Genomic DNA, 22,865 nt, shown 5'->3' with positions numbered 1-22,865 from the left:
AGGAAACTAGAATTTGACCATATTGCTTGGATAGAAACCTCTGTCCTGGTAAAAAGTCCCATGGCACTTTTCACATGCAAGTAGCAAAGACCTGTTTTACATCTGATCTGACAGAGAGCACCAGCAGCAGCATAGTGGTCCCTAACACTGTGTTAGGACCATTAGTGCCACATACAGGGGGATTAAACCTGCCAGCTGTTGGATAAATATTAGTTATTAACAGCTAGTACTGAGTAAGACTGTTACATAATATTGGTAATTTTCAAAGTGGAAACAACCAGTAGGTGAAAGGTGATACTTGATTGTAATTAGGTCACACAACCTGATTTCTTTAATGTCAAATTAGTGCATTTGAAAGCTAGCCTACAAATAATTGTATATTATTTTGGAGTGTGCACAAACTTGTTACCATCTCTGAAAAATGTAGCCTCTAGGTAGATAAAAGGATGTGATTCATTCAGTGGATCCTGCAGCATTTACAGTCTGCTGTGTACCAGATCAAGTGGTTTATGAATAGTGAGGAACACAACGGTAGATGCAAGTAAATGCTCCTTTTGGTTAGAAAATCCTAGGAATCCTCACTAAAATTCAGCCTTGCCTTGAGTGCCTTAGGACATGCATCATACATCCAGCTAAGGGGAATTCATATAGTGCTAAGAATGTGTGTGCCGCATGTCATTTGCTTCATTAATTATACTCACTCTCAATTAAGCTTGCAGGCAGAGCTTAATTGATTTGTATGCAGAGGGCTGTGGCTTTCGAAATGTAAGCACACAAATGATATCTCCAGGTAAGAGTTTCCAGAGCAGTATTGTCAGCAATTCAGCCTTACAGTGGCTCCCCAAGTATGGGGCTGGGGGCTGCAGGAAGGACTAAGAAGACATGTAGGCTAGAGCACGTATCACCTCAAGGAACAGGACAGAGGACTACTGCCCTGAAAAAGGGAGGATAGAGTTCCCAGAGCACAGATCATTCCACTGCTTCCTTATTTTTGTGGGTTTTTTTAAAGAAAGGAAGCACCTCCTACAGTTCAAGACACCATCTTGACATTGGGAAGTTCTTATTAAAAAAGCTTTCTTGTGGGAGCTGTGGGGAAGTGTTTTCTTTTTATATGTATCCACCCAGACATGCAGTCTCTCTGCTCTGCCTAAGCAGTCTCTCCTAGATCTAGGACTTCTTTTTCTTTTCAGGTTTCAGAGTAGCAGCCGTGTTAGTCTGTATCCACAAAAAGAAAAGGAGTACTTGTGGCACCTTAGAGACTAAATTTGTTAGTCTCTAAGGTGCCACAAGTACTCCTTTTTGTTTTCAGTAACAAGTTTCCCCTCTCGAAATGTTCTCTTATGTTATTGAATCAAAGATCCAGGTTTCAGGGCAAACCACTTAAGCATAAGAACAGCATTCGTATCAGGTAGAGGAAATATCAGCTCCTCCTAATGGCAAGTTTGAGCAGCACAGTCAGGAAAGAAAATTGAAATTCAAAGCCAACCTCCTTGTAAGAGTTATTCAGATCTCAGTTCCCAGTGAGGGGAACGTGATGCATTTCTGGCTAAATCTCTGTACTTTGACTGACTTGAACAAACTACAACACACTGTGTGTTTATACACCCTAATAGAATAGCCTAAATGACACATGGCTGAGGGACCACCTTTCTCCTTCTTTGATACCTCCATGCACCCTTTCAGTGGAAGTATTTGAGCTAACAGCCACCAGGTTTAAAAGAGAAGGAGTGGGTGGCAGGGCATTGTAAATGAGTGTTTCGCTTCATTTCTGGAGCACACTTTTTTGGTATGACAGAGCGCCTGTTTGTTGGCTTTCAGTGTGTGCTGCAAAGTTCATCTGTTTTCTTGGTGAGATGGAGTGAGGGATATCAGACACTGCAGTGAGGGACAGGTTATTATATATAATGGGTTGACTGGATGGATGATCTATGTTTTGAGAACATATACTTGAACAGATAAGCAAGTGAAATATGTAGATTCATATTATGATAATTGAGAGATTTGCATTGATATTTGGTGGGAAATAGACACACACACACACACAAAATGCACATCTTTGAGGTAGATATCCAGCATCTTGTTCTTTCTTACCTGCTTTAATAAATATATGACATTATTGACAAAGAAATGAGATTTTTTTTTTAGTGCCTGTTCCTCACCAGATATGAATGAAAAACTCTCCTTTGTGGTAATATGAATTACTTGTGCATATTGAGTAGGCAGTACAGCCTTTTGCATCTCTGTGTTGTTGCTGTCTGTTACATGGATGTTTAAAATTTGCTGTGCCTGTATTTGGACAGTATACTAGATGGGTGGGCTAATTAGTCAAGAAAACACCTAGCAGAGAGGAAAGAAGCAGTTTATATGTTTGTAGGATTAGTGAAATAAATAGCAATCAGTCTGTTGTTTGAGTCTAGTCCCTGTTTGCAAAAATACATTTGGAGTTAGACTTGAGAAATGGCTATTTGTCCGCTGTAAAATAATTTGAAAACTTTAGACAGGATGAGGATATTTGTTCACTAATAAAATGACCCTGATCTACAACTTGAGAAAAGACCTAATTAATTTAAATAAAATCATATTTTGGGAAGGAGGGTGCTTGCTTTAATATGCATGCCATAGTCTCTAATTCATGCTTTTTTATGTTAGTTGTTTTAATGTATGATATAAGGAAACTAAGTTTTCTTCCCTTTCTCTTACCCAAAATCATTAGCAACACTTGTCTGCTTGATTCGAAACAGAATTTAGCTGAATAATATATCTTAAATTAACCAGGAATACAAAAGGCAACACACGATGGCATTAGGCCAGCACGGTGATTAGGCTACTGAAAATGTACTTAGCTGCTGCATGAGAATTTTACCCAGTTGTTCCTAAACCAAATGTTTTCATTTCATGTTTTCACCTAGAAAGCATAGCATGGCAGCATAATTTGAAGTGAAATATATTGTACTTCATGCACAGTTACATGACTTTAAAGTAGGTGTTTCTATACTTTCATTCCATTCAAAAATAGACTACTTTCAAGCTCTTTGAAACCAGAGCTATTTCGTAGCTTCTTAAACCTCGTTTAGCATCGCTCAGGAAATAGAGACTGTTTACCCACCTAGTACAGTAACTCAGGGACTTCTACGGTTAACATTATGAAAACATAGCGTGAGACATCTTCTGGAATTTACTCAGATGCAGAAAGCAACAAAGGTTTGGCTTTGCATTGGGATTTCAATAAATTTAGTTTGTGTGCCTGCTGTAGAAATTTTGTTATCCACCGCTCACCCTCCCAGGGGGATAGACTGGTAGTGTACCAGCTGGTGTGTTCTGTTTGTAAAATATGAGATAATCACTCTCATAATGCTACAGTCACAGCATCTATGGAAATGTGTTTAGGAAAATTGGAAAGAAATACAAGAGATAAAATGGCCAAATCTATTTTTAAACAGTGGCTTGCAACTCACAGTAAATAACACTGTTGCTTTTCATTACTTTATGTATTTTCACACACAGTAAGGTTCTACTTTAGAAAAGATTTTATTTTAAAGACTGAGTTTGTTAGATTTTCTGGGGAAAGAAATTTGTATTTATTTTCTCCATGTAAGAGATTGCATATAAACCGCTCTTTATATTTTCATTGTCTTAAAACTACACTGATCTTTCCCCCTCAAAATGAACACTATTATTGTTAGATTCCCAGGCCTATTCCACAGTTAGTAGAGTATTGGTTGCAATTCCGGCAAAGAAGTTTTGTTTGTGAGGAAAGTTCCTAGTTCTTAAAGGGTTAATCATATTTTCCCTTTCCAAATTTCCCCTTTGTTTTTTTTTCTGTCTTGTGTTTGCTAAAGAAGATACAGTCAAATGGCAAACCTGTGTTTTTGTTCCTTTTCAGAAATCCCTGACAAGCCCATGACACAGGCTACTGCTGTAGCTGTACATTTCTATTCATTATTGATGACTTGGGGCCTGGCAGGCAGCACGGAGCACAAGCAATATGGATTACCATACTGAGGGGTTGTTTTTTTGACACGGGGCAAGGGGTTTCCAAATCTGTGAATTGTCCAGTTATGAAAGGAAATCATAACTCCTTCTCATAGGAGATTCTGGAAAACAAACAAGTGAGTTTTGACATACGTTTTGTTACGCAGTTTAGAGCACTTAGTGGAGCAGAAGATGATGATGTGGGTGAGCTCAAAAAGGACCGAGCACTCACAAACTAATTAGCATTGGCTTAACTTTCTAGCAAACTTTGGGCATGATCCTGAAAGGTGCTGAGTGCCGTCAACTCCAATGGGTTCAGCTTGCAGTGAGCCCCTCCTTAATGGTATTCTACTTTGAGCTATTCATTGGTGCTAGTCTGGTTTCAGAGAGTTTTTCCTGAGAAAACTGACACAAATGGTCTAGTCTGTAACCATACAATTATAAATTCTCTGTTTCAGTGATTTATCCAATGGCATGTATACATTGGGCTCCAGTTTGTGAATGTGAGAGTAATTATGTCTGTGCTCTAGTGCTTTATCATAGATGATATTTCTGGATAATAAATAATCGAGTGACGTTTGCAATGCTAAGATAGTGTCCTGTCTCAGTGACTGGTGAATGAAGGTTTTCAGTTCTTCTAGTAACATGATACTTTTCCATCCATAATCTGAATAAAGCTTATTTTCTGCCACACACACAGGGTTGTGGAGTGTTTCATTCTTAGCATAATTAAGATCCTTGACTTTAGGAAAACAGGATTTTTTGTGTCTGAATATAATATATCTTGATAATAGGATGAACAGAATTAACTGTGCTTTGGTTAATATATTGATGACATTTTCTGAATGGATTAATACTAGAACTGTTTTTCATTCATAAAGAGCAGGTTTCACAAAGAAATAAACAGATTCAGTTATGGGATTATGCTTATTGCTTCCTTTGTAGTTGAATGATTTTTCACAAACCTTTTCTCTGAGATGTGGGTGTAAGAGGGGTAATTGTTTTGAGGTTTTTTGTTTTTTATTTTACAAACATACCCACACTAATTATCACACCAGTGAAAGTTAAATTACTGTACAACTTTAATTTGCTAAAATCTTTTTCATTGGTACCCGGTTGATAACCTTCATTATAGTTAAGCACAGCTAATAAGCAAAGGTTTCATATGTGTGAATTATAATTTAAATGGTTATGGAGATTGAATTACAGTGATAATTAGATTAAGAATGCTGTTTACTGTCATTTGGGAGGGAAAGATGAGAGCATTCTGGAAGAGGGTTAAATTTCCTTTAGCAGAAAAGGAATCTCTGCCAACATTTTTTTTCAGAGTATCTTTTTCATTCCTGTGTTGCTTTTGTTACCTCTTGGAAGTGACTTAACCCTGTTTTATATAAATTTCAAAATATCGAATCAACAATCAAGCTAATTTAACAGCACAAAACTTCTCTTAGGAGGAACTGGTTGTTCTAGAAGGTCCCACAGCACCACCTAGTGTACCATCGTTTCATGTTAACATTATTTTGTCATTAAGGTGCTAAGAATCGCATTTTGGTTTTAACGTATTGCTGATATTAATTTAAAATAGGGTTTATTCGGTGATACAGGACATTTCCAAGTAAAGCAGAGTTTTAGATTGTTCGTAATTTTCTTCTGCACTAAAGAGGATTTTTTTTTAAAAAATGGAGTAAAAGCTTTTCTTCTAAAATATATAAAAATGTAACTATTCATCTTAGTTTTCTACATTGTAAAGCAATGGTGAAAATAGATCTAAAGCTTCCTAGGTAGCACTGTACATGTAGTTTACGGCAATATCTTTTGAAATGTATTTTGTTTATTGTTGTTATACATTATTTAAATACTTGTACACAATACACAGAAACAGACAGTACTTGAATTTATAGTCAAAGACCCCTAATCCTGCAAGCTGCTTTGCATGGGTGGACCCCTGCACCTGTGCAGTGCCCTAATGGAATAACTGAGAGGTTTTTTTCTTTCTCATCCGTAATGAATATCTATGTACTGTACTCCAGAGATTGGTGGTACATAAATACAGTTTCTAAACTAGCCATATATAATTATAATAATCTCATTCCGTATGGGCACTGCACAAGAAAATGTGTTTGAATAAGAACAGGGGTTTGTTGAGAGCTGGCACTGAGGACTGACTGGGTACGGGGGGAACAGGAAAAATAGTCACAGAGAAGGAAGCAGGAGGAGGAAACGAAACTGGTGTTGAAGCTGGTACCGTTGGCAGAGCACAGGAAAGGGTGTGATAGGAGACCACCAGAGATGTAGGCCTGGCAGAGTTGTATAGTGCATTGAAGGTGAAGACAAGAAATTTAAAGTTGAATGTGGTGTTCAAGGGAGAACCAGTGAAGGAATGCATGCAGGTTTGTATATACGGTGTGGCCCCAGTCCTGGTCCATCTGTTTTTTTGAAGGGTGCTCGAATTTATGCTGGCTGCCCGTGGAACCAAGGGGCCACTGTGGCAACAAGTGATAGCCAAAGTGCAGGGGAAACGTAACCAGGACCTCTTTCCTGTGGCAACACCCCATAGACTGGCTGTAGGAACTGTTATGCTGGCTGTACTTTGCTGGAAAATCCACCTATAATGGATATGCTGGCTTTAAGAAGCTTTGAACTAGCAGAACTGTGTAAAATGGCTCCATCACAGCATAGGATTGGTGCCTCTATCAATCACTCTCTTGATACTCATGCTGCCTGAAGCATAACATTTTATCCTCTTCTTTTTTTAAACTGGAATTCTCAAACTCAGTGTTATGTTATCTGGTAATATTAGATCTTGAATTTCAGACCTACATTGTTTTATTATAACAATCTAACTCTGAAATTCAGTCTCGAATATTAACTGATGATGTCCATTTGATGCTTAGAAACTGCCCCTTCTTACTCAGATTTAGGGCATTTCATTTTGTGTGTTTCATTCTGACTGTGGGAGAACACTATTGAAATATAAGCTTCAGAAATATACAGAAATTGATACTCCATCTTTATTTTTCAACTTCAGGCTTCTTACTGGTGTGTGTTTTAAACTATTACTGTACAAGTAAGGTTTCAGAGTAGCAGCCGTGTTAGTCTGTATTCGCAAAAAGAAAAGCAGGACTTGTGGCACCTTAAAGACTAACCAATTTATTTGAGCAAAAGCTTTCGTGAGCTACAGCTCACTTCATCGGATGCATCCGATGAAGTGAGCTGTAGCTCACAAAAGCTTATGCTCAAATAAATTTGTTAGTCTCTAGGTGCCACAAGTACTCCTGTTCTTTTTGTACAAGTAAGGAAGAGGATTTTGAGAGTGTAGATGATGCCCTCTGCTGGGAAACTGGGCACATTGTGTTTTAAATTTCTAATATACTCAGTTTATATTCTCACATTGCAGGTCTATCATACTAAAACCTTTCTCTTCAAATTCATTTTAGGAAAACTGTATCTTTTTTCTGGCTTTACTGGTGGAAACCAAACCCTTGATCAGTGTAAACTTTGACTACTGACAGTATTTTTTCTTTCTCATATTATGCTTTCAAGGGCATCTTGTTGATGCTGGCAGCACTTCTGGGCCAAATCTTTACTTCTCTCACGCAACCCTGGTGGCTGCAGTTGGGCTTCATGTATGTAATTGGTGGGAGAAATAATTCCTAGTGTCTAAAACTAGTTACTGTCATTAAATGATAGAAGCACTACCAGTGTCTGCCATCTAATGCCAGTAGTGCTTTTAGCATCTAATGTGAATAGTTACGTTAATGATCCTCTTCCCTCCCCAGAGGAGAGCACAATGTGCTGTCCTGGAGGATGAAAATTGTGCAACATCTGATTGGGATTGCATGCCCAGGGCATAATCCCACAGCCTGAAATTAAACCTGGCAGATTACGTCCCCTCTAATAAAGTGATGGCTGTCTCAGGATTGCATCTCTAATTTTACATTTCAGTCATTAAAATCCAAACATCGGTCTCTTTGGAAAGTTGCCGTTTCCTATGTCATACTTGCTATTTATAATTGATTTAGGAAAATGTATAGTTACGTTATCTGTAGATTTGTTTTTAATTTGTTGTCCTGATAATATGTAGTATGTGTTTATCGCTGTAGTCTTTGCAGAAAACTACATGCATATTAATTTTTTAAAAGGGTATAACATTCAATTCACACATGTATTCACGTTCTGATATATTAATTGTGGAGGAGTTGGATCAACTTAGTGCCCTAAAAGTTGTCAGTTCATAAAGCTTTTATTTCTCCCTTTGTTCCTAATAATCTTTTGGAATAAAACAATATGATATGCAAATAAGTTAAATGTTTTACCCTTAACTCCCAAAACAAAACTGATTGTTTTTAAAATCAACAAACACATTCCTTTTAAATAGCTGATGAAAAAATGATGTGTGGAAGGGGAATGTTAAAAGCTTTTAGTATGTAACTCGGGAAAATATTGAAAATAATAAACTTGGAAAACAAAGAAGGAAAATAAAGGTGATTATGCATCAAATGCAGAGATGTACAGGGAGGAAAAAGCATGGGCTCTTTGAAGTTACAAAGGGGGAGCAGTGACTGATGCAATGGAGACATCAGAAAGAGCTATTCTGATTTTAATCTATGAAATAATACAGCAGAAAAAATTAGCATGTTGGTTGTAAGGGGGAAACATTTAAATGTTAATGTAGAAGTTGGTGACCTGGTTCAGTATACCAAAATCCCGTCCCTGTTGTTATATTTAAATTATGGTTTGGAACAATGGACAGAATATTTGTATCTATGCTGCACAAATTTTAAACAGTGTTACAGTTGTGTTTGATCGGCAGAAGAAGGGTAGTCTCAAACATACTTCTGATGCTACCGTTCCACATATAAGTGTATTAAACGGTTTTTACAAATGATTTCACTAACATGTTTGAAACCATTTTCAAAAGTGATTTAACACTCAAAAATTAGAAAATGCCAGATTTACAGTGGCCTACACAATCTTAACTCACTCCCCTTGTGGTGCTTTACAGTGGCAATGCATGTCACTGGTGCTTCATGTTCTGCACTAGCTGCATATTGGTTTCCATATGGAATTTAAGTGGTGATCACACCATCTTTTTTCCCTATCCCATAGCATTGAAGTGTGATCAGTGGAGGAGCTCAAGTTGAATACCCCTTGTTTTAAGACAGGAGCAGGTGGTAGATTGTTCTCCATGAAGAAATTCCAGCCCTGGCCTGCCAACCTTCAGGACACCCAGTGAGGTGTATTTATTTGCTCTGGCTTCTGTGGAGGATGAGGTTTGATAGGGGTTAGATCTGTGTGCGAGGGAGGAATTCAGTGTTTCATGTGTGTGAGGGGGCTCTTTTGTTTTTGAGACTAAGGCTGCTGTGCTGCTATTAATTTTTGCGGAAGGTGTTAGTGTGTGTCATGAATGCTTAGAGCCTTGGATATTGTCCTTTTTAAAAACTGTAGAAAACCAAATAAATAAATACAAGGGCCTGTTCTTTGTTTTCTTTTGGTGGCAAGGTGTAATAAATTGCCTTAAACAGTGCCAGATTGCACCTAGAGTTTCTATCAATATTCTGTGGATTGAGGAATTCATTGCTGGCTTTCCCATATTGCCTTGACCAACAAATGTATTCCTTAACCCAGACCTGTAAGCATATTGTAGAAGGGTGAGGATGGAGTAATTCAGTTTCCAAGCTCTTTCAGTTGGTCTCTGCTGAGATTGCCAACAAAGTTGGCTCCCACATGGAGCTGTTTTCATTAACCTACTCTATACTAATAGAAATACTGACCATTCAACAGTACTGTACATTGAATAAAATGATGCTGTGGTCGAGACAAGACATTTACATTTTTAATCCTGTTATACCTCATCCCAACAAAGCACTTAAGCAGGTGCTTAACTTTAAGCATGAGTAGACCCACTGAAGTCAGTGGGGCTACACCCGTACTTGAGTGCTTTCCTGGATCAGAGCTTTGATTACCAATAACTTTTTGTTCTTTCCAGTGCTGTTTCTGAAGACAAATTAAAGACTATGCTCATTGATTGATAGTCCCCACATACAGGTGTCGCTGAGTGGCTGTAATGATGGTGAAAAAGTAAAATTTGTGGGCTAAGAGGTATAAAGAAAGTCTGCCTGACTCATTGCCTCACTACAATAATGCAATACACCTCTTCCACCAGGTGCCTCTCTTCAGCCTGGCCTGTCTTATACATCCATTAACATCACCTGTTTCCTAATGATTAGCCATCATGGCTGTAAAATTCTTTACGCTTTTTGCTATCCAGTTTTGTAGCTGATTACATGTATTGAGGGTACATGTTTTGTCAGAGAAGAAAACCTCTTCCAGTAACCAAGATGGGGTAGTGCTATACTGTAGGAAACAAAATTGGAAAACCAATGTGATCTCTTTTTGAACATTTTCTTTGCAGTGGAAATATGGTAAAATGCATCTCTCTGTACCTGTTTTCTGTTTTAAAAAAATTAAAATATAAATAGCACTCTTAACTGTGACATATTTTGTGATCCTTACTGTAAAGAGAAGTGCATTTACAAGTTTCTAATGTGACTGATTCTATGCAGAATCGTACTTTATATCAGTGTTTCAGGTCAGGCTGTGATTCCCTCCCCCCAGCCTTCCCACTAAAATCATTGAAATATATTCAGTCAGTCTTTCACATCAGAGGTGTAAATGGATTTCTTGAAAGTTTTTCTGCAGATAGCAAATGGCAGTCACTTTACAACTTAGATTCCATTATGGGCTGCACAGAGAGAGCTTAACATTCCACCCTAATTTTGAGGATGCTAAAACTGTGTAATGACCTTGCATCCACAAGGGCAGATGCTCAGCTTCTGCTGGAAGTGCTAATCTACAACCTGTTTATCTCCATACACTATGTGCTTGACAGCACTTGCTCAGAAAGTGAGGTAGGAAAAAGAGTAGTCAAATTTAGGTTTTTCTTCCTGGTAGTGTTTGTGTGCAATGGACTAGAAAGGAGAGATTTCCCTTTTTAGTTTCTTTTGTGGCATTCAATAACTGTTGCTGCAGCAATGTAAGATTATAGTTCACATCCTGTACTTAGAGTACTTCTATCTCTGATTCAGCCTAGTAGCATTTCAGTAGAGTAACATATAAATTGGATAGTCCTGAATAGCTATCATTTTCCTATTGTTCTTTGAATTGCTTATTCTAGAATGAACCAATGTTTTGGTTTTATCTCCTAAACCTTTGTATATTGGTACACATTAATTTTGCATTCTGTGATATCTATGGATTCTGAAATATCATACTGTTGGGTTATGAATACTTTTAAGGAGAGCTGCTTAATGAAAAGAGATACGGCTTGAAGTTTTAATTTAAATCTTTGCGTGTGCTGGAACTGATACTATTTATCTAAGTAAAATGTTAACATCAAATAACTATTTTCTTCTTAAATATGGGCCAGTCATCCCCTAAGATAATTGTGGGTGGCTCCTCTGAACTTCCTTGTGTATTGATTGTATAAAACTGAGGGCAGAATTTGACCGTATAAATAATGATTGTGTAGAGACCACATGTACCTCATTTCTGAGTTTATTAAGATCACCAGGGCTGGTCATAAAACTTATCCTAAGAATTGCTAGAATTACATTTTGGGAGCCAGTTTTTTTAACAAAGCAGTCAGGAATCTGACCTGTACAGGGATATTTCAACTCCACGTCCACCTTTACGTTATTATAAAATTTTTCTTTATATTGGGCCTGTTTAGAATTAGCAGCAGCAGCAGTAGTAGTGTGGTAGCACCCAAAGGAACTAATCACTATCAGGACCGCATTATACTAGGTGTTGTGCAAACCCATAGGAAAACACAGGCCCTATCCTGAAGAGCATAGTTGAGTAAGTGAAAAGGAAGGGACCACCGCAACCCAGATTCACCAGAAGGACAGTAATTTAACCTCTCTTTACATTCTTCCTAAATGAGATTTCTCTTGGCAAAAGGGAATTCCCAAGTGGTATAAACCCAGCAGACCTGGCTCTGTAATACCCTTTTCTGGACCCAAGCACAGGGGGCTTCTCGGGGGTGGGAGGTGATGTGCCCAAAGCTTATACATGGTCCTGAACCAGCGCCTCCACACATTGTGAGGAGTTAGTCAAATTTGCAGGCTGTTGCAGGAGAAGGGATGTGGCCCCTCCACCTCCCTGCTGTCTTTGGGATGATATACAACCCAGGCACATGGACAGAGCAGTCATTGCACTGCTCCATCGCAAGCCTTCTGTATGTCACACAGGCTGCCCAGGATGAGGGATGTCATGGAACCCCCTCACCATGCAGTCATACAAGCCACCTTTCTGCTCCCCAAATTTTAGGGCTGGCCAGGCCCTAATTCAGCACCTTAGAGTAACCTTGTTACACCAGTGGACTGTTCTACCGGGAGAATCGTTTTGGGTACATCACCTCCACCCCTGACAATCCCCCGTGCTTGGGTCTAGAAGTGGGCATCATAGAGCCAGCTATGCTAGCTTTATACCATCTGGGGATTCCTTTATGCCAGGGGAAGTTTCAGGTACTTGGCAGTGCGAAGTATTTCTTATACACAGGAGGGGAAGAGGGGGATCTAGCCCCACATACTCAACAGTGTCTAATAAAACTCTGAGTGTGTTATGTGGCACATTATACTGGAATGACTGCATTACATTCACTCTATAAAGTTGTTCTCGATAGGCCATCATTTCAGGTGTTGTAACAACTACTTTGCATAATAACTGCTCAGCTCTTATTACATCCCACAACCCCCGCCTGCTGCTTCCTGCACCCAAATTTTGCCGTCCTTGAACACCCATGTGTCTACTTTTCCAACAAACATTGCTGCATTTTCTTCCATGCTGCTCCTCACACAGGGAACGCCACCCCTGGAGTAATCCTTAAAGCCATTGCTTGCTGTCCTTCCAGGATCCACGTCTGCTGGGACACGCACAACAAGTCAGCTGACAAATGATGGCTAGATTGAGAAGCAATCAAAGACAGGATATATCATTTATTTATTTCAAGAAATACTTTAAAATAATGTGTAACTTTCAAGTTGGTGCAGCTAGCCTGTTACCTTCTGTTCTTATTCCTCTTTTCCTTGTCCTTTGTCCCCTCCTGTTTCTCACTTGTTGCATCTTGTTTTAAAGAAGGCACTTCAGAGCAAGAACCGTGTCTTCCTGTTTGTTCATAAGTGTCTGGTTCAATAGTTTCTCCTGCTTGGGGCCTGTTGGTGCTGCTATAATACAAATACATCAGATAAAGAGAGAGTTTTATATTGGATTTTAACAGCTTTGAAGAGCCAGAGTAAAGCTGTATTATGACAAAAAAAAATTACCAAAAAGGGAGCACTGCTTTTAACTTGTATTTTTCACTTGATTGAAACCAAGAATATGTGGGAAAATTATCATTCTAGATTTGTATAAGTGGGTTGGCATCTTGCCCTTGGAAAATATATTGAGTTTGTGAGTGGGTCTCATTAATGGAATAATGGTATCTGATAAATACTAGGAAGAAAAATAATCTTTGTTTACAAAAGAAGTTCGAAGTGGGACTTGTGAATGAATATGCATTAAATGACAAACTGCTTTTATTAAATCTTGAGAAAATATTGAAGTATGATGGAGGGGTTAGGGAGACATACCACTTGCAGCTATGAAAGTGAAGCATGCCATGTTAACTCCCAACCCAAACAATTCATTTTAAGATTTTCTTTCATGAAACTTAAAATCTTGTATTTTGTCCAGTCATGAGCCTTAAACCTGTTCCCTGTCAGTGAAGAAAACAAATCTTTTGCCTTCTCTGCCTGGGGGATGTGGAGAGCTGAGGTGGTCCTGTGTGACTAAATTAGATGAAAGACTTGCCTTTCTCCATTGAGACATGGAGTCTAATCAAGTGAAATGAGTTTTGAGATCTCAGCTCATTTCCTAGGGGATATTAGTTTACATTATAAAATCAGGACACCTAATTCATCACAGCTGATGGAGCTTTTGCTCAAGAGAGGACCATGAATTAGGCAGTGTGGGACTGAACCACCTGTCTCCCCGACGGGAGGGGCATCTTAACCAAGTGAGAGTACAACATATTGGTGGGGAAATCTTCACAAGATACTAGTCTGAACTTCTATATTGTGTATAGTTTGAGAAAGGAAGTCTTCAGTCTAAAAAGAAGAAAGCTGGGTCTGAGGAATATTATTTAAACTTCTAGCTACAGTAAGTAGAAATTATTCCTATACAGATGCTAAAGAATCTGTACAGTAAAGAATGAAGCTAAACGTTTCCTTTCGTTATCATTTAGCCTTGCTTTAATTTAACAAAATCTATGTATTTCCATGCATCAGGGTTTAAGATGACAAAGAGAAGATTCTGCTTTCCTGGCTAATAAAACATTCTTTTATTTCTTCCAGGGTATCATTATAACTCCACTTCTACTGCTGCTTTTTGTGAGTATTTTGATATTAAGACTCCAATCCCTTTTTTTAAAGTAACTTACCACTTATTAAAAAATATACTGTAAACCAGAAGTTTCATTGATTTTTACATTGTTTTGATACTCAAAAGGAGTTGTGGTCAGTATTTGGGACAGACTTCTTCCAAACTGGTAATAAATAAAAATGTGTCACAGCAAACACAGTGCCCACTGCTTCCTTTTATAAGGGGGTGTGAGCCTGCTCATCTGACAGTATCACAATCAGACAAGCTGAGCCAAACACACATGTTTGCAATGACAAAATGCTTACCCCAGTAGGAGAGCTATCTTATAGCATGTGCTGGGGTAGCATGGGATCATAATGAGCCAAAATGGGCCTCACGTCTGACTGTTTGGCCAGGTAAATGCAGTCTTACATTTGGGCAACTAAAACCTATGGGTATTTTTGTGTTAGAGGTGTGTGAGAGATTGGAAAGGGGATGACAAATTACTGAAGCCATTGGGTGCCACTAACAAGAACCTTGTTGACTCTTGTTTGTTCAAGTCTTACTCAGTCGTTGGTCATCCGTCAGGGTCTTGGTTACTTACAGTTCATGGAAGCAGACAGAGATCTGGTTGCAAGTGATGTTTATTCGTCATTACACAGTGAGTGACCCTGTAACAGGCTGGCAGTGTTTCCCTGAAATATCTAATATCATTTAGCAGGTGTTGATCCTGCTGGCAACAGGATACATGGGTTTCATGGAACCACTGAGGTATGTTGCTCTCTGGGGAGAGGAGATATAGGGTATGGGCTGAGAAGTCCTGAGGAGCGGCCAAGCCTGTCACGAAGGTTTAAGTTGAACTTTGTTGTCTTACTGTTAATTTCTGTATTATGACAATCAAACCCCCGGAAAGGGTTGTAAGTATGGACTCACGGTGTGTAAACTGTGTTTTAGTGTAGGTTATGAAAGACACCTGTTCACAGACAGAGCTAATATGACTTCCTTATAAGGAAGAGGGAAGGAACTGCTTCCGGATGGTCTGCTACTACTCTCCTCACTGTCTGCCCCTCTTCTGCTCTCCCTGATAGACGGTAATTCTTCCAGAGGGGTGGAGTTACAAGACCAAAATCCCATTTTAAAAAGAGAAAAACTTTTGGTTTTATTACCTTGAACATGAGCATCTTTTTCACTTTCTAAGTGACGTCTTGAACCCTTGTACCCCAACTGAGATAGGATGTTTTTGAAACGGAGCCTGGGGGAAGGCGCATTTTTCGTAAAACCTGAAATTTATTTAATTTTTCAATCGTACAACTTTTGAAACAAGATAAAGTCTTGATTTATGTCAGTGACATCTCTTTATGGGCAAATAAAAGATTAGGTAACAAAATACTCCAGCCAGCTAGTAGTCAGCCGTGACGTTTTTCATCTTGTATCTCATCTTCTATTTCATCTTGTAGCAAGTTGTAAAAGTCTCTAATGTTCAAGAAGAAATAGGAGCCAGAGAATAGGCATGCGTGCTTCCAATCAGTGCTGAAGTTACTAGTGGAACACTGTGCCACTTAACTGTTTATTATTCACCGTACTACTATTTGTAGCACTCTGAGCAGTTTGCTCTCGGGAAGAAAAAGAAGTTGTCACTTCTTAACAAAGCTCTAAACAAAATGTGTGGACTAAAATCTGCAAAAGCTGCAGATTCTTTCATTATCACAGTGTTCAAAACTTGAGCCATGATTCTGTGGGATTTATTGATGTATAAAAGTCTAGTGTGTGACAAGGGATGATTTGTCCTTTGATACTCTATTCATGTTGGATGGAATTTTCAAAAACACTCAGCACCAAGGTAAAACTCTCATTGGAGTTAAGCCAACACTGGTTGTATTTATGTTGATTTCGATGGACACTGAATGGTTTTCAAAAGCACTTCAGTGGGCTTTGGATCAGGCCTATGATGCTCGCTAGTGTTAATAAAGCAATGGCCATGCTCCAACAGAGTAATAATACTATCATTAGAATACTATATTATAGTAATAATATTTATAAGACTACCATAAGCTCTTAAGGCAAGGCCTGTATGTGTAAACAGTGCCTAACGCTTTCTGAGTGCTACCAGAATACACTTAAATTATTATTTATTAACTTGTTCTTTTGTTTTCTTTAGATAGCTTGGCCCTAGATGGTCACAGTTTAAATTTTTCCCTCTGTGTGCCCCATGTTAATTTCTGACAGTATATAATGTTTTGAAGTGCTTCCTTTGTTTGTAAATGTCTGTTAATGCAAACATGAGTTGTTTTAACAAAGTTGTTAAAGACATGTTGAAGTAGACAAATGGAAGAAGAGTGAAAGCTTGTTATAAATTATATATTTCCTGCAAATAATTTATTTCCCTAAATGAATGGTGTTAAATATAAGATTCAGTCACATTTCTGAAGAGAATACTTCTGCTACCAAACTTATTATATAAAGCTTATTTAGCAAAATGGTCTGAGATTTGAAGACTGATTTTATGAAACCTCATATATTGTACCCTCAGTTAGCAGACTTTCTTTGTAGGTACCCTTTGTTAGATTTTAAAGGATAGCAACCGTCATAAGCATCACTGATTATCACTGTAATAGGAAGCTATAGAACCTTGGCTTCCAGCTGCATTAAACCCCGGTATTGTTGTCCTCATTATAACTGTTATTTTTAACACTTATGATGTTGGATTCCCAAGGATCGTGTTATAAAGGGGCAGTGTAGCATAAACAATACACATTTGCATTCATATATGTGATGAGCAGAAAAGGGTTTAAACATAAAGCACTCTGAGACCCATTGGTTGCAAGTTAACATGGAAATATGCCATTCTCCTTTCTTTGCAACATTTTGCAAGGTTTTATTAGAGGGATATGGGATCCTATATACTAGAGCACACACGACAAGTTCCTACTTTCCTTGTGTCAGGTTAGATATTTAAGTGAAACCAGTAGTGGCAGTACAGTAATCAAGATTTTTAAACTGAAGAGCCAGTTTTTTAAGCTGTTTTAAAAAAAAATTCAGAAAAATAGTAAGCTAAGAATTCACATAGACAAGAAGAAATCTCCTTTTGGGGGAATTTCTCTACTAATGATGAATAATTGTCACAATGTAGAATTTAGAGAGTTGGTAGTTTAATTCCCCAGGCTTTGTCCCATCATGTGGGTATGGAGCAGTACCTTATGTTTACAATTATCTTATTACTTTGTTCTCTGTTTTCAACTAATGTCTGTACTTTTCCCAGTAGCAGTAATGATACTACATTTATAATAATCCGTATTCATCTAAATGGATTGCACAGTGCCTTACAATGCCTTTGCTGACTGGTTATAGAAGCTGTATCCTTTGCTGTGAATACTGAAATAACTGCCACCTCCTCTCAGGTGAAACAGAGCAAATGTTAATAGCACACAATAACGATGAAGAACAGTTTATGTTAGGAAGTGATGAACAATATCTAGTGAAACAACAGAGAGAATTTAGGTAAGCAGAATGTAATTACTTGAATCCCAAATGTGGCACCCCTACTTAAGTTGATTAGCATTGTATTTCTTGAACAGGTTTTTTTTGTCTTGCAGAGTACAATTCTACTTAACATGAGTAAGGGTGCAGGAATCAAGCCCTCAACTTACAATTTGGCTGGAACACTAAGGCTAACACCTATACTCTTGTGAACATTTATTATTTGAATTCTAAAAATATGCTGCCATTGCCAAAGCTTCTGGGCACATTTACGTTAATAAAAGACAGTTAAACAAATTGTAACATCATGCTGTGAAGGTAATAGTGCTGTGATCTCTTTAATAACCTCAAGTTGTCAGCACCATTGTTTTTATGTCTCGTCTGAAAGAGAGAAGCACAGCACTCTGGAACACTTTTAACTACATCATCACTCCTGTGTCTCCTTAAAATATAACATCATTAAGACAGTATGTGTACTGTATGTTTGTATTTGTGTCTATATCTTTTTTAAGGGCTGGACTGTGCCTTGTAAGCACTGCCCCAGGTGGGGGAAGAGCTGAATGCCTCAGGAAAACAGTCTCTTGGAGCTCCCCTGGGAGCAGGGAGAGCATAGCTGTTGTGCCACAAGTGCCAGGTTCTATATGAAAATGGCTCTGCCCCTCCTCTCATCCCTCTTGGGATGGCTAGCACCACTATTCTCTCTGGTCCTGCCCTTGGACGAGTACATGGACTTGCAGTTATGCTCAGCTGAGGAGGTTGGAAGCTCCTTATATTGCTCCTGCTCTTATGCCCCTATTCAGGGGTAGAACAATATAGCTCTGAGATTTTACTTTGCTACAGTAGTGCTGACATAATAAAACATAGCTGATTAATCACAATGTATTTGGTACCACAATATAACAAATCATTTGAATGTTTATGAAAACAAAATTTTACTTTGTTTACTTTTTGCACTTTTTTATGATATTACATTACAACTCTGCCGTGGTCTTGAAATTATTACCACTATTGTGTATGAACGGATGCTAGGTACTCTCTTTAATTTATGGAAGTATGGTTGGTTGGATAACAAAGTAACAAATACAAAGATGTATGAATCTATATATCTTTACTGAAGTCACCAAAGAAACGTTGGGCTAAGTGTGTATTTTACATTCTTGTGTACGTCAGTCTTCAAAGCTTGCCTGCAAAACCACTTCAACCTGGAATGTTAAAAAGCCCTTGCAACACTCATGTACGTTTGTGAAAATATACTTAGCAAAACTCCATGTAAGTGTCATGTACTACTTCTGTATTTGCCATACTATCAAAGGTGATTACCATGATACAGGTGTTGAAGTAGAAGCTTTTCTACTTCCTAATCAGCTTGCTCCTTCTACTTGATTTATTCAGTGATTTTTTTCCTATGTTCTGTATGTTATATCAGTCATTTTGATGGGGTGCTTGTGAACAGTGATACTACAAATATTAGAATATAGTATTAGTGAAAGAATCTCGGCTCAGTCAAGGGGAGAAAACTTCAGTTTAAACATCTTGGAGGAAAGGACTACTGAAAAGGAACATGAGTAAAACTACATGTTGCCATAAATATTAAAGTTTTATTATCTTTTAACATTTGCTTTATGTTAACAGTCTTTAAATGAAACTACTGTTCCTCAAAATGCTGGATTTCTCAGATTTTCAGGAAAAACAACCTGGATTTCTTTGAACTGTACTTTGTTTCCTTATTTCCCTGGTAAAATAGCTTCCCTTTTTCAGTATCATAGAACATACACACATTCATTTTTTGTGAGTTCTTGACAAGTGAAGGCTGATTGCCGGTCAACTGAAGAATGAATTGTTAAATAATATACTAAGAGCTGAGAAGACACAGAAGTTGTTAAGGAAGTTGTGGCTAATGTATGTCACTGGTGTGTGACAACAGGTTGATTGTGGGAGTGAGGAAGACGATACAGTGCATTAACTGTTTACAGGTCAATTATTTCATCTGAATGATTTAAAGTGCACCATCTTCTTACTACCTTGTCTATAATATCTATTTCGTATACAGATTAATTTCCTTCTTAATCTCTGAGGAATGAAATGATCAGTGGAAATCTTTCCATTGACTTCAGTGAGCTTTGCATCAAACTCTATGTGCCTTTGTGTCAGACTAACTTTTGACTGCCTTACATTATACTTCTTTTTTAGTGACCAAACAACAATACAAATCCTCCCATCCCCTACCACATATATAGATAATTGCACATCTGCAAAGGTAGAGGAATCTAATATCTGTACAATTTCTGTGGAGGACTTTCTATTCCACTTGTCTCTACTTTTGTAATTGTATACCAGATATCACTTTAAAACACATGGAGAGTCTTTTAAAGATGTCTTCTGCCTATTAAACTAAAATTGTTTTTATGGCTGATAGAATACATTTACCTCTAAATAGAAAACTCACAAAATATTGCAGGAGTCTGCAAATTGCACCACAAACTCAAAAGGCCAATGACCCTTCCAGTCTGTCATCTCTTCTTTTTACCACCTTCCCCACCCTAATTATCTTTGGTGAGGCTTGCACAGATTCTCGGGGTGCTCAGCAAGGGAGAAGGCTCAAGCTGGCTAACAGTGTACTTAGTAGAGTCTGAGGACACAGCCTGGAAAAACATGTTAAGTACAAGAAAATGCTGTAGAGCAGAGAGCCCAGAGTTCCTCTGAAGTGGACTCAATACGGGCAGCAAATGTGGCACTGGATTGTAATTTGGTACGACTGGCAGGAGGTGTTTGTTCTGAGTCTGTGGCAGTTCTGGGTGTAGCCTCTTCCTTGGGGAGGACACCCCAGCTGTGATATCTGCCTTGGCAGCCAGAAAAAAGAAGATTGACCACCTGTCATGTGGAGTTAGGATAGGATTGGAAGTGCAGAGTGTTCTCATTTTCATGCGAGGAGGATTCCTTTATACAACAAAAAGTTAATTATATCCTATCACTTCAGGCTCAGTCCGTGTCTCTCCTGTGAACTCTGCTATAAACAAACCCACTAAATAATTTGGCAGGTGTTGTTAAAATTGGCAGTCTCTGGAGCTGAGAGGTCTAGGGCTGGAGTAGCAGGAGCATTACAGGTCAAGTTTAAGTACTGCACAGTGACAGGATTGTGTGGAGAAACTCGCCTGGAACTTGCTCCCAATATGGCCTTACCCTGCAAACCCTTATTCATGTGTTCATTCCTTACTCCTGTGAGTTATCCCGTTTAAGTCAATGGGACTATTTAAGTGAATAGGGACTACTCAAACTGGTCCCCTTGTCTGATTCTAGTTAGTGCTTCATAAGCCTATGCTGTTAATGAGCACCATATTCAGACATAGATATCCAGAAGAACACAGGCTATACAGTACATATAAACAAGGTATCCATTAAATAAAAATCACATGCCTGTGCAAAGAATTATTGTTTTAAAATGAAATATAAAACAACTCAAGTTGCAGTGGGGGAGGTTTAGATTGGATATTAGGAAAAACTTTTTCACTAAGAGGGTGGTGAAACACTGGAATGCGTTACCTAGGGAGGTGGTAGAATCTCCTTCCTTAGAGGTTTTTAAGGTCAGGCTTGACAAAGCCCTGGCTGGGATGATTTAACTGGGAATTGGTCCTGCTTTGAGCAGGGGGTTGGACTAGATGACCTTCTGGGGTCCCTTCCAACCCTGATATTCTATGATTCTATGATTATACTGGCAAATCAATTTTTCAATATTTTGAAAGACAGACTTGTGATGAGATGTGATTAAATGCTAAACTTGATCTCCACAATTTATGTAACAAGTTAAATGGAAAATAAGTGATAAGAAAATCCAGTCACATTTTTACAGCTATTAATACCTGATTGGTATTATTTTATTCCCAAAGTTGTTTAAGAAATGTTCCTTCTATTTGGCTTTCTCAAACAAACAAAAAAGGCAGCTCATTCTTAGGTGTTGGGGTTATGATGTTAAGGAGAGTAGCCGGTCGTCTACCATTAACTTAAGATTTGGAGAAGTTTGAATAGCTCCTTACTTCACGTTTTTTCCTCAATCTAGCTCATTTTAGCTCTCTGCTAATAGATGAGACCATAAGTCCCAAAGTACAGTAAAATCTGGAAACAGCAAGTGCGGGTGATCAAGAAGGAACGTGTTCTTGTGAGATTTTCAGTCTAATTTTGCATACTATGTATGTCCAGATAGTTTTGATAAGGCTTAGTTAAGCATCATCTCAGAATCTGAATCATCTGAGATTCACTTATCAGTGGCCAGATTGTGTCATTGATCAGGGGCTGAAAAGTGTACTTATTTTGCATGAATGAAAATTCCTCCTTCCTCCTGTCTTCTGTATCCTCTGGACATAGATTCAGGGCCAGCTCTTTAATGGAGCTGTGATAGTTTACACCAGCTGAGGATCTGGCCTGTTGTCTTTAAGCTTATAGACCTTTTTTTCTGGGACTTGACAATGATAAAATGCCACCAGTGACATCATTGTAGAGTGGGTAAGGGAAACAAGAAACCAGGAATCTATCTTTGAGGAAGGAATAACGGCAGTACCCTGAGTGGGGGAGAGAAGGCTGGCACTGTAACTAACTATGTATGAATAAAAGGCACTAGGATACAAGACAGGGCCAGGTGCATGCACTTGTCAAAAACGGGGGGTGTCAAAGTGGTTATTCACATTTGTCATGAAAGAGCTGAACTTTTAAAGCTCTGGTTTGGAAGATCATTGCTTTGTATAAAATAATTTGTTTCTCATAGGTATATTTGTTTGTGATATGGCTCCCTTTTCGTCTCCCATCCCTCACCCACTATAATTCAGTTTCCTTTTCTTAAAAAACTTGACATCTGTGCTGATGAGTCCACAACTGCCTTTAATCTGAAGCCTTGAGATTCCTTTCAAATGCAGATTCTGTGCTTGGAAATGCTACATTTGAAATAATAGTTTGAAAAGATGGCAAGAATATTGGTGTCTAAATGGCTGTCTTTTTCAGCAATATTTTCTATTGTCAGACATCTT

The 22,865-nt window shown here is 38.3% G+C and overlaps 1 protein-coding gene across 2 annotated transcripts in view; it reads left to right on the top strand.

Annotated features, from left to right (window-relative positions):
• Positions 1 to 22,865, top strand: part of SLC10A7 (solute carrier family 10 member 7) — a 201,148-nt gene that overhangs the window by 122,938 nt on the left and 55,345 nt on the right. For both annotated transcript variants that reach the window (XM_084626838.1, XM_084626837.1), the window contains exon 6: positions 14,367 to 14,402. In XM_084626838.1, coding sequence (XP_084482964.1) covers positions 14,367 to 14,402 — 36 coding nt within the window. The remainder of the gene's footprint in view (positions 1 to 14,366; positions 14,403 to 22,865) is intronic.

Source organism: Lepidochelys olivacea, assembly GCF_965140295.1.
Source record: "Lepidochelys olivacea isolate rLepOli2 genome assembly, chromosome: 4".
Lineage (NCBI taxonomy): Eukaryota > Metazoa > Chordata > Testudines > Cheloniidae > Lepidochelys > Lepidochelys olivacea.
This window is presented reverse-complemented; position numbering and strand designations above follow the sequence as displayed.